Source organism: Mobula birostris, chromosome 3, assembly GCF_030028105.1.
Source record: "Mobula birostris isolate sMobBir1 chromosome 3, sMobBir1.hap1, whole genome shotgun sequence".
NCBI lineage: Eukaryota > Metazoa > Chordata > Chondrichthyes > Myliobatiformes > Myliobatidae > Mobula > Mobula birostris.
Window position 1 is genome coordinate 122,801,427 of NC_092372.1, and position 11,874 is coordinate 122,813,300.

Here is an 11,874-nt window from a genome sequence, read left to right on the forward strand (position 1 = left end):
GTGGTGAGAAGCTGGCAGGTGATAGGTGATGGATGGATGGTGAGAAGCTGACAGATGATAGGTGGGTGGGGATGGGTGAAGTGAGAAGCTGGTAGGTGATAGGTGGGTGGGGATGGTGAAGTGAGAACCTGGCAGGTGATGGGTGGGTGATGGATGGGTGGTGAGAAGCTGGCAGGTGATAGGTGGGTGATGGATGGGTGGTGAGAGGCTGGCAGGTGATGGGTGGGTGATGGATGGATGGTGAGAAGCTGGCTGGTGATAGGTGGGTGGGGATGGTGAAATGAGAAGCTGGCAGGTGATGGGTGGGTGATGGATGGTGAGAAGCTGGCAGGTGATAGATGGGTGGGGATGGTGAATTGAGAAGCTGGCAGGTGATAGGTGGGTGATGGATGGTGAGAAGCTGGCAGGTGATAGGTGGGTGGGGATGGTGAAGTGAGAAGCTGGCAGGTGATAGGTGGGTGATGGATGGGTGATGAGAAGCTGGCAGGTGATAGGTCGGTGGGGATGGTGAAGTGAAGCTGGCAGGTGATGGGTGAAGTGAGAAGCTGGCAGGTGATAGGTGGGTGGGGATGGTGAAGTGAGAAGCTGGCAGGTGATAGCTGGGTGATGGATGGGTGAAGTGATAAGCTGGCAGGTGATAGGTGGGTGATGGATGGGTGAAGTGATAAGCTGGCAGGTGATAGGTGGGTGATGGATGGATGGTGAGAAGCTGGCAGGTGATAGGTGGGTGGGGGTGGGTGTAGTGAGCTGGCAGGTGATAGGTGGGTGATGGATGGATGGTGAGAAGCTGGCAGGTGATAGGTGGGTGGGGATGGGTGAAGTGAGAAGCTGGCAGGTGATAGGTGGGTGATGGATGGATGGTGAGAAGCTGGCAGGTGATGGGTGGGGGTGGGTGAAGTGAGAAGCTGGCAGGTGATAGGTGGGTGATGGATGGGTGGTGAGAAGCTGGCAGGTGATAGGTCGGTGGGGATGGTGAAGTGAAGCTGGCAGGTGATAGGTGGGTGATGGATGGATGGTGAGAAGCTGGCAGGTGATAGGTGGGTGGGGATGGTGAAGTGAGAAGCTGGCAGGTGATAGCTGGGTGATGGATGGGTGAAGTGATAAGCTGGCAGGTGATAGGTGGGTGATGGATGGATGGTGAGAAGCTGGCAGGTGATAGGTGGGTCGGGGTGGTGAAGTGAGAAGCTGGCAGGTGATGGGTGGAATAGGTAAAGGGCTGAAGAGTGAAGAATCTGATGTAGGATTACTCCAACTCTGTTTACAACCAATGAATAGTTTCTGAAACAGAGTTACTGCAGTAATATAGAGGAGAGAGCAGTTGATTTCTACATAGAAAGCTCTAATAGCAGTATGACAATAACCAGATGGTGGGCTGTATTGAAACCAACACAAAATGCTGGAGCAGCTCAGCAGGTCAGGCAGCATCTATGGAGAGGAATAAACATTCGATGTTTGAGGAGATACCCTTCACCAGTCCTGATGCTCACAACCAGAAGCATTAACTGCCTGTGCTCCTCCACAGACGCTGCCCAACGCTGAGTTCCACCAGCACTGTGTGTGTTTGTATTGTAGGCACCTGGATATTTTAGCAGCGTGTGACCTGTGACGGTGGGTGTGTCTCACTGGTGCTTCGTGATGGTGCCATACCTGAGCATTCTACTTTGTAGTTGATGTTTCACATTGTCAGCCTCAGTTGGAAAACAGCACTTGCCCATTAAACCACTTGTTGTCCACAGCGCAACTTGCTGACATACGATGGCGAGAAGTGGGTGTTCAAAGTAAATTTATTATCAAAGCATGGATATGTCACTATATACCACCTTCAGATTCATTTCACAATAACACAAAGAAATACAATAGAATTAATGAAGAACTACACACAGACTGACCAGCAACCAATGTGCAAACGAAGACAAAATGTACAAATACAAATAATAAATAAATAATATTGAGACGATGAATTATGGAGTCCTTCACAGTGAGTCCATAGACACTGGAATCAGTTCAGCGTTGAGGTGAGTGAAGTTATCCAGTCTGGTTCAAGAGCCTGATGACTGGTTCCTAAACCTAGTGGTGTGGGACCTGAGGCTTCAGTGAAGGGAATTGTGCCCTTTGAGTGCATAGAGCAAACTGCACACACTCTGTGAAAGTGTCTCACCCTATGTACCAGGTCCTGATCTGCATTTCTGCCCGTTGCTTCTTTCAGGCTACCCACCCTTCTGCTCGGAGACCCCCCAGGAAACGTACAAGAAAGTGATGAACTGGAGAGAGACCCTCACATTCCCACCAGAGGTTCCCATTTCAGAGAGAGCCAAGGACCTGATTCTAAGGTAAAGTTTGGAATCCCACTTTAAATCTGAAAATTCTGGTTTTTTAATGAATCCTGTTGTAGCGCCTGCCTGATAATGTGTGCCTGTTCCCGACATCGGTGCTGAATTCTGTCTTCTAATTGCTGCTGAGAGGACTTGATTTTTAATTGGAGTCATATTTATTATTGCAGACAGTACAATGCAATAAATAAAAAAAACATTGCGATCATACATTTTGGCCCAGTTAAGTGGCTGTCTCAATTAGCCAAGGTTTCTTAGAAATAGTTAACAAGGTATTAAAGTCAAACTGAGTAAGAAATTAAGTACTTAAATGAAATACAGATCAAATTGAAATAGTCCCAGTACTACTGCAGTACTACAAAATTGTGTATTAGTTCCTAATACTTATTGATGGAGGAATTTATCCATGTTTGTTCATTTAACTGAAATGAACAAAGTTTGCACAGACATGTAGTGCAGGTAGTGGACTGCCTTCGTTCAATGCTGTTGACGAATGCGTCCTCCAAATCTTAATTTTCATTTAACTTGTTGAAGTAGTGAAATTGTTTCATTTTCACTCCCAGCTGTTTTTGGCATCTCTGAGCCTGAATGTTTGAAACTGCAGTGAGCAAAACGGTTTTGGATTGTCTTATTCCTTATTTCTTGCCAACTATCAGTGACAAACATCGCTGCTTTTTGAACACAAGCACGCAACTGGCAGTATTTAAAAATTGTTCACTCAAAGCCTTTGCTGTGTCTACTGGCCACGCCAGTGCACGCAATTGATGCTCGTTAGAAACTGTTTGGCAACAGTCTGCTACCCCAATTAAGTGGCATAGTGTTGCAAATAAAAAAAGTGAGGGAATTCTGGCTATTTTCTTGATTAGCTTTTGTTCTTTAAGAGTTGTCCCAAATAAGCAGCTGCCCTGATTAACCAATAGCCCACTTAACTGGAATTCACCGTTTTTACAACTTACAATAAGAAAAATAGAAAAAAAATTAAATGTAAAAGGAGCAAAAATAATGTAGTGTTCATGGATCATTCAGAAATCTGATGTTGGAAGCAAAGGAGCTCTCCTGAAATGTTGATCACCTCCCTCTGGTGCTGCTCCCCCTTTTCTTTCTTCTGTGGCCTTCTGTCCTCTCCTATCAGATTCCTCCTCCTCCAGCCCTGTATCTCTCTCACCAGTCAACTTCCCAGCATTTTACTTTATCACCCACCCCCCTCATCCTGGTTTCACCTATCAATGTGTGGTTCTTCTCTTCTCCCCTCCCCCACCTTCTAAATCTGACTCCTCATCTTTTTTCTTCAGTCCTGATGAAGGGTTTTGGCCCAAAACGTCGACTATACTCTTTTCCATAGATGCTGCTTGGCCTGTTGGGTTCCTCTAGCATTTTATGTGTGTTTTGCTCGGATTTCCAGCATCTGCAGATTTTCTCTTGTTTGTGATTGGCCTAAAACGTTGAGTGTGTGTCTTCAAGCTCCATGATGCAGCTGGCTGAGACTGCAGCCCTTTTCAGCCTTTTCTGATCCTCTGCAGATGGTGATGTAACCAGTTAGAATGCTTTCCAGAGTACATCTGTAGAAATTTGCAAGTGCCTTTGGTAACATCAAAATTCTCATCAAAATATACTGTCTTGCCACCTTTGTGGTTGTACCAATAAGTTGGGCCCAGGATAGATCCTCGGAGATGAACAAACAGAATGTTGGACATCAGCTGTACCCCTTTCTGTCCACCCCCTTTCCACATATCCCGAGCCTAAGGTGAGCTGTGCTAGAAAGGAGGTCCTATACCTGAGCTGGTGGATCTGTGTCACTGAAGTGATCATTGATATGCTTGTACACGTCTAGCCTAACTGTGCTGACTGTTTCGTACCCAGTAATCCCCTGTGGATTTATTTTCCAGCCATTCATTTTTTGTTCTGTGGTCAAACACGAGGAACCACTCTTGTGACCACTGGTGTCCATCTCAACTTCCAGCAATCCTCAGTGCCCAAAATGAAATGAAGAGGAACCACAAAGACACTTGTAGTCCAGGGACTGGAGTACACAATTTAGAGCAGACATTGAGCAGAACTAGGCTGTTCCATCATGGCTGATTTATTATCCTTCTCAATCCCATTCTCTTGCCTTTTCCCCCATAACCTTTCACACCCTTAATTATCAAGAACCTATCAACCTCTGCTTTAAATATATCCAATGACTTAGCCTCCACAGACGTCTGTGGCAATGAATTCCACAGATTCACCACCCTCTGGTTAAAGAAATTCCTCATCTCTGTTTTAAATGGATGTCCCTCTATTCTGAGGCTGTGTCCTCTGGTCCTAGACTCGCCCGCAATAAGAAACACCACTCTATCGAGGCCTTTTAATATTCTATAGGTTTCAATGAGATCCTCTTACATTCTTCTAAATTCCAGTGAGTACAGGCCCAGCGCCATCGAGCGCTCCTCATATATAAACCTTCCATTCTGGGAATCGTTCTTGTGAGCCTCCTCTGGGCCCTAACAAAAGTAATGTCCAAGGGAAAGGAATCAGGATCAGGTTTAATATCTCTGGCATATGTTGCAATATTTGTTGTTTTGTGGCAACAGTTCTGTAAAATACATTTTAAAAAAACTACAAGTTACTTGCTTACTTGGGGTTTTAGAGGAAGGAGAAGAGATTAGACAAAGCTAGTATAATTGATGTATGTTATGAAGACACATTCCTGGTGAATGAGCACTTGACTGAGTTTTGAATGGGTTACTTCTGCCCTGAACCTAAGGGCCAGGTGGGGTTGTCAGTGGATTTGGGAGAAAACACTGGAATGTGGCTCTTGATGTACCGTGTCCCTGGTGCCTGCCTTACTCTGCTATGGCCTCCGATCCCCTAGGTTCTGCTGTGAATCAGAAACGCGAATTGGGGCCAATGGAGTGGAAGATGTGAAGAGCAATCCGTTCTTTGAGTGTGTGGACTGGGAGCACATCAGGTGAGTGTGGAGCTGTTACCATTGGTTTCGGTTCTCCGGTTGATAGATTTGTCCACAGCTCTTCTCTCTTAGATATTTTGATTGCTTCTCAGTCATGAGGCCACTGTATACTTCCCAGTGCCACACTGCTGCCGTCCCCTGTCAATGGGCATCGGGTACCTTGAGCCTGCATTGTGCTGGGGTTACTTGTGCCCTGTATGCCCTGGTGTCTATACCTACTGAAGACCTGTGCCACCTTATTCTCTCTCAAAATCATGCAGCCCTCATTTGTTTAGTCCCTCCTACAATAATGTGTTTCTGATCAAACCTCTTCAACAGGGAAAGGCCAGCAGCCATATCGATTGAAATAAAGAGCATCGATGATACTTCAAACTTCGACGAATTTCCTGATTCAGACATCTTGCAGCCTGGTAAGGATTTCAAGAAGGGAAGGTCTTGTCTAGATGTACACATGTTCTCCAGGATTATAGGACCCTGTTTTATCAAAATATTCAATTAGAGCTAAGACCATGAGACATAGAAATAAAATGATGCTCTTCCAGTCCATTGAGTGCGCTCCACCATTCCATCATGGCTGACTTATTATCCCTCACAGCCCCATTCTTCTGCCGCCTTGTCATAATATTTGACACCCTGACTAATCAAGAGCCCATCAACCTCTGCTTTAAATATTCCCAATGCCTCGGTCTTCACAGTTGTCTGTGGTAATGAATTAAGCAGATTCTCCACCCTCTGGATAAAGAATTTCCTCCTGACCTCCTTCTATTCTGAGTCTGTGCCTTCTGGTCCAAGACTCCCCTACTATAGAAAGCATCTTCTCCACTTCTACTTTATCCAGGCCTTCCAATATTTGGTAGATTTCAATGAGATTCCACCCCCCCCCCACCCCTTATCCTTCTAAACTCCAGCAAGTATAGACCCAGACCCATCAACCACAGTCCTTGTGCCTCTTTGTAGCGAAAACTTGGTCTTTCTCTGAAGCCCTGGAATTTGCTCCCACTGTTCCCAAATCATTAAGTTCCACTTTCAATCAGCGTCCAGCCTTTTGGGCTGTACGCTTCAGACCATTTACTAAAGGAACTGCTTACTTCCCTTTGACGTGGGGCCACTGATGGGTTGTAACTAGAGGGAACGGACTCAGGAAAGAAGGATGGCCCCTTAGAACAGAGATCAGGAGCAGGTTCTTTAGTTGGTGGGAGGTGAATCCATTGCTGTGGCTGCCAGGATGGAATGGCAAAGATGGGCTGAATGGCCTAATTCTGCTCCTATTGTCTGATGATTTTGTGGTTTATGTCACTCTCTCGAGGTTTATTTCCTGCAAACTGCCACCCACCATCGTGGTTAGGCGATTGTTTTAATTTGTATTGGAAGTGGGCTGCTTCGTTTTTAAGGGAACAAGGCTGGAGGGTCTGTGTCTGGATGAGCTGGCCTGTAGGTGCCACTGATGACCTGAACAACAATCTGTTTGGATCTGTAGACTAGGGGGGAGGAGGGATGAATGAGCCAATCCCCCTGCAGTGGTTTACCCATGCTAGAGGCTGGCATTGCTCACTGCTGGGGGGCTCCTGTCTGGCAAGACACAGCTTACCCCAGAATTGATGACCCTGCGCTTATTCAAAGAGAAACAAAGTAGTAATTAAACACCTTCTCTTCCATCTGGGTAGCCTCCAACCTGTTGGTATGAACACCAGTTTCTCTAACTCAGTGACTTCTCTCCCGTCTTCTTTCTCTCTTTTTCCATTCCCCATTCAGGCTCCTCTCACAGCCTTTCTCTTCTGACCTGCCCATCACCTCTTTGTAGTCCCCTTCCTCCTGCCCTCTCTCCCATGGTCCACTCCTCTCCTATCAGATTTCTTCTTCTTCAGCGCCTCACTTCTTCCACCAATCACCTCTCAGCTCCTTACCTCATCTCCCTCACCTGCCAGTTTGTACTCCTTCCCCTTCCCCTGCTGTCTTCTCCCTTCCTTTCCAGTCCTATTGAAGGGTCTTGGCCCAAAATGTCGACTGTTTATCCTTCACATAGATGCTGCCTGGCTTGCTGAGTTCCTCCAGCATTCAGTGTGTGTTCCCCTGGGGTTCTTGTGATCGATGTGAGTTCAGGGAGTGTGTAACTGGACTGATGCCAGAGTCTGTCCTTATCACTGGGTCACCAGCTTCTGATGCTGGCAACTGCATGCAAGTTACAGCAGGTTACAGAGAGGTATCATATTCAGGCTAAACCACCCTCGACAAGCTGCTCCAGCAACTCACAGCTTGATTACTTGACTTGTCACCATTTACACTGGGATTACAACAACTGTAGGCCCTGGCTTCCCTCTGACCCCTTCCCTTCTCCTCACCTGCCTCTCGCTGTCCCTCTGTTGGCCCTCTGACTTCCCTTTCTCCCAGAGTTCACTCTCCTCTCCTGTCAGACTCCTCCTCCTCCAGCCCTTTACCTTTCCCACCCACCTGTCACCTCCTAGCTTCTCCTCTTTGCCCTCCCACACCTTTTTATTCCGGTCTCTTCCCCTTCTTTTCCAGTCCTGATGAAGGGTCTCAGCCCAAAATGTCAACTGTTTATTCATTTCCATAGATGCCGCCTGACCTGCTGAGTTCCTCCAGCGTTTTGTGTGTGTTGCTCTGGATCTCCTGCATCTGCAGACTCTTCTGTGCGTGTGAAGCTGCAGTTCCCTGTTTAGCTACAGGGTCAGTCGAGGAATGACCGTGCAGCACGGTTTCATGGGCTGGGGTACTGAATGGTGTGATGTTGTCATTCTGAACTGGTGTGTGGAGGTACACAAGAACGTGCAGTGCCTTTGGGCCTCACCCTCACGTGGCCTTTCCTTTCAGTTGCAGTGAGCAACCACTCAGAGTCGGACTACAAGAGCAAGGACTGGGTGTTCATCAACTACACATACAAGCGGTTCGAGGGCCTGACGGCTCGCGGGGCAATCCCCTCATACATGAAGCCTGGCAAATGACCAACTCTGACCCCAGGGGCGCGACTCCCTGCTTCAGTGCCGAACTCTTCTCAGCAACTCGATTCGTCCTGTAGTAGGGCCTGAGTGCCCTGGATAGTGACAGTTGTGAAGGACTGAAGATTTTATTCCTAATATCCAGATATCCTTTGTAATCTCTCTGGCCATGTGGGGCGGGGCTGGGAACTCGATGGGAAGCAGACCCAGAGATCGGCCGGCGTCTGTCTGTATCGGCAGCAGCGTAAGGGTGAGTGGGAGTGTCCCGGGGCAGAGACCTGGCACCAGACCTCTGCCTTCCGGCTGTACTGCCGGTGGGGTTGTCTCTGCATCCCTTCTGACTCTGCCCTGTCCACGTGGGTTGTCCGGGTGTCTGGAGCACGTCAGCATAATGACCCTTCATTGAAAGGTACCTCAGTCGCTCCACCTGTCTCCCCCCCTTTCTCCCCATAAAGTGCCAGTGTAGGAAGCAACTCCTGATGCGTTCAGTCAGTATAGTGCTGACTTTCCTCAGCTCCTACCCATGGTGAGAGAGATGCACAGCACTGGGCAGAGGGCAGGGTAATGATGTTCCCAGTGTGTAATCAGCAAAGCGGGCAGCCCACACACAGCTCACCTGACCTGTGACCCAAGCAGATGCTGCACATCTGCCAAGCGTTCGGCTGGGCTGGGCTGCCCTGCCCTGCAGCCATCCATTTGCTTTGTGCTCAGTGCTTCCATCCTCTGTTATCGACTCTATGAACACCAAGGTACTGTCCTCGTGTCTGTTTTAATCTCTGTTTGGATGCATTTAATTGGATGGGGTTCGTGAAGAACTCTGCGGGATTCCTCCTTCCTTTCTGATGACATGCAGTTTTTATTATTTTATAAGGGGAACATTTCTGGTGAATTCTTATTTGTAAATACCGACTTATGTGTTTGTACCTGTATAGAAGATGTTTTCCGGATTGCCGTGCTCTCGGGAATCTGGATCTCTGCAGGCTCGGTGAAGAGCTCTCCTCCCTCCAACAGAGTAAACCCTCACCTTACAGCGAGGGGAATTGTTCCTGGGAACCATTGCGTGGTGTTGCATTACAGCAGCTATTTTATAATGTAGATAAAGAAGTTATGTAGCCAAAAAAAGGGAGAGTCCACCATGATGTTTGGCAGCCCAGGAGTGGACTTTGCTGCAATGATTTTGTTATGTGGGCCTTTGAAGTCTGGGGTATTACTGTATGTGTCTGTAGTCAGTGCACCAGCTCTGGTTTGACAGTCTGCTGATTGAAAGTACAGTCTCTGCCTCATTTAATCCCTCGTAGTTTGTTGGAAATCCCTCCTCATTTTTCTCCTGATTTCTTCTTCTCCATTCCACCCCCCAGTCCTGCCTCAGATGGAATTTGCAGGTCTAGTATTACTTGATAACAGAATGCCGACATGTTGTTTGGTGCTGCTTCACCAACAGGGCGTAGGTGAAAACCCCTGATGCTGCTCCTCGTGGACCAGATCGTTGCCAGCCACTCAGAATACTGACTTGTGCTGTCAAGTGGGAGGCTTTCTTTCCCTGTGACCTCTGTCCCTGTATTGGGCTCCACTGAGTGCACACAACCCTGGCTCACGGCTTCCTTTAACTTCCAAAAGGGCCTCGGCCAAACCACAATCCAGGATGCAGCTGTTGTTGCGATGTGGAACTTTTTTGTATTTTATTCTGAGAATGTCTGAGTGTGTTAGGACAGCGAGCAATGGAGGAATAAAAATTCCCCTCCCATCTAATCTCCTCACAGGCTGTTCTCCCCTTCCTCTGAGCCTCCCACCCCCATCAATGGGTCTCTTCTGATTTCCACTTTCCTCTGCCACTATCTGCAGACAATGTGGCCCATTGGTCGGTCAAGAGGGGATTGGCTTTGATGTAGGAAGGGTTGACCACCACCGTCTCTCTTGGTCCAAAGAAGGAGCTCACAACACAGGAGTCTGGCGTTGAAGATGGGGATTTTTTCTGTAGGGGGCCCCTCATGCCAGCACAGTAGGGTCATTCTGTGATGCCAGGATAAGCTGTGCCCACCTGTGGCCCCGGTGCCACTAGAGGTGGTGGTAGACGTGCCTCCAGTTAATATGACTGGGTGTAGATGTTTTCCTGTGGGTCTATAAACTGAACTGTAAGTATAAAATCTCAGTGCTTTTCACTGCTGGCAGGAATATCTGCTGCTCTTCTGTTGTAGCAGATAGTGTTCTGCTATTTCATGCCTTACACCTTTTCACACTCACTCTCCTTGGGCCAAATTCCTCATCCTGCAGAAAGCCACGGAATGAAGATGACCTTCCACACCCTCCCGTTTGGAGAGATGGACCAAGCGGCTCACTCCCAGCGGGACCTCTGCACCTCACTGGTTAAGAATGGCTCGGACCGCGGGGATGAGCGGCTGGTCCTGTTGGTCAGTTCCCCAACCTTAACCCATTGGGAGCTGTGAGATGTCCCATCCATTACTGCGACAGTGTTGTTCCACCGCTCTGCTGTGGCTGGTTTAAGAGTAGGCTAGCAACCTCAACCCCTTCTAAAGGAAAGGAAGCTGTGTTATTGGGGATCACATGTCCAAGGGAGAGAGAGCGGCCGCAGTTGTTCCCTCTCAGGCCAGGATTTACCTTCTGGCTTTGAGAGCTGTCTGAAGCTCAGGCCTGTGGGTGAAGTTGAGTTAGGGGGAGGGGTGTGTTGCTGTGACTGTGTGAGATTGGTGAATCTGGTGTAAGTATTGTATGCGTTGCAGAATTGCTTTTTATGAATCACCACCCACTTTCTTTAAACCTGTATTATAAAAGACCTTTTACATAACACCAAGTCTGCTTCAGAGTTTATATTGTGTGTCCACTTTATTTCAAGTGCTTTTGAAAATGATTCTTCACTTTATTCTGGACTTTGAACTGCTGTGTAACCCAATGGGGCTGGTTATTGGAGCACAGGTAGTGTTTTAGCCACAATTTCAGAATCAGACTCAGATTAATGTTTCACAAGTATATTGAAACAGACAGTGAAATGTATGAACAACAAATATAGCCTGAGGATGTGCTGGGGGCAGCCCACATGTCAAGACACATTCCATGCCAACATGGCATGCTCACCATTCTCAGCAGAACACCACAAGCAAAAACAGCCCAACAAGTGATGTTCCTCTAATCACACAGTCCTCTGACCCTAGGCCAGGCTGTCTCCGAGCTCAAGTCTCCAGTAAACTCTCTTATTTACAGACACCGGGCTTTCGACTTTCCCTAAAAGAGGTTGGTGAAGTAGGGTAATTTATTTTCCATAAACCTTTTGCTGTTTGCCATGAGTGATTTAGACAAAGGATCGAAGACAGGAGTCCAGATACATTACAGCCCCCTCTCCTGGTGATTCTGATATGTGACACGTGTGCACTCGAATGGAAATGATTATTATCTAAACCCCAGTGTTCAACAGGAGTTCTGCATGTTGGACAGTGTGTGAACATGGTCTCACAGGAATCCGGAGCCAGAATCGTCCTTCTGCTGATATGATTTAATACACGTCCTCCTATGTCTGACTTGGAGACATCCAAACCAGCATTTCCAGTCCAAGTTTATTGTCATTTCAACTGCACACATGCATAATGCCAAATGAAAGAATGTTCTTCTGGACCAAAGTCCACAACAC

The 11,874-nt window shown here is 47.5% G+C and overlaps 1 protein-coding gene across 4 annotated transcripts in view; it reads left to right on the forward strand.

The window, feature by feature from the left end:
* LOC140195251 (serine/threonine-protein kinase 38) overlaps window positions 1–11,043 on the forward strand; it is a 141,053-nt gene extending 130,010 nt beyond the window's left edge. For all 4 annotated transcript variants that reach the window (XM_072253296.1, XM_072253297.1, XM_072253294.1 and 1 more), the window contains exons 11-14: window positions 2,207–2,330; window positions 5,185–5,280; window positions 5,599–5,690; window positions 8,110–11,043. In XM_072253296.1, coding sequence (XP_072109397.1) covers window positions 2,207–2,330; window positions 5,185–5,280; window positions 5,599–5,690; window positions 8,110–8,240 — 443 coding nt within the window. In that variant the 3' untranslated portion in view covers window positions 8,241–11,043. The remainder of the gene's footprint in view (window positions 1–2,206; window positions 2,331–5,184; window positions 5,281–5,598; window positions 5,691–8,109) is intronic.
* Window positions 11,044–11,874: the final 831 nt, after the last annotated feature.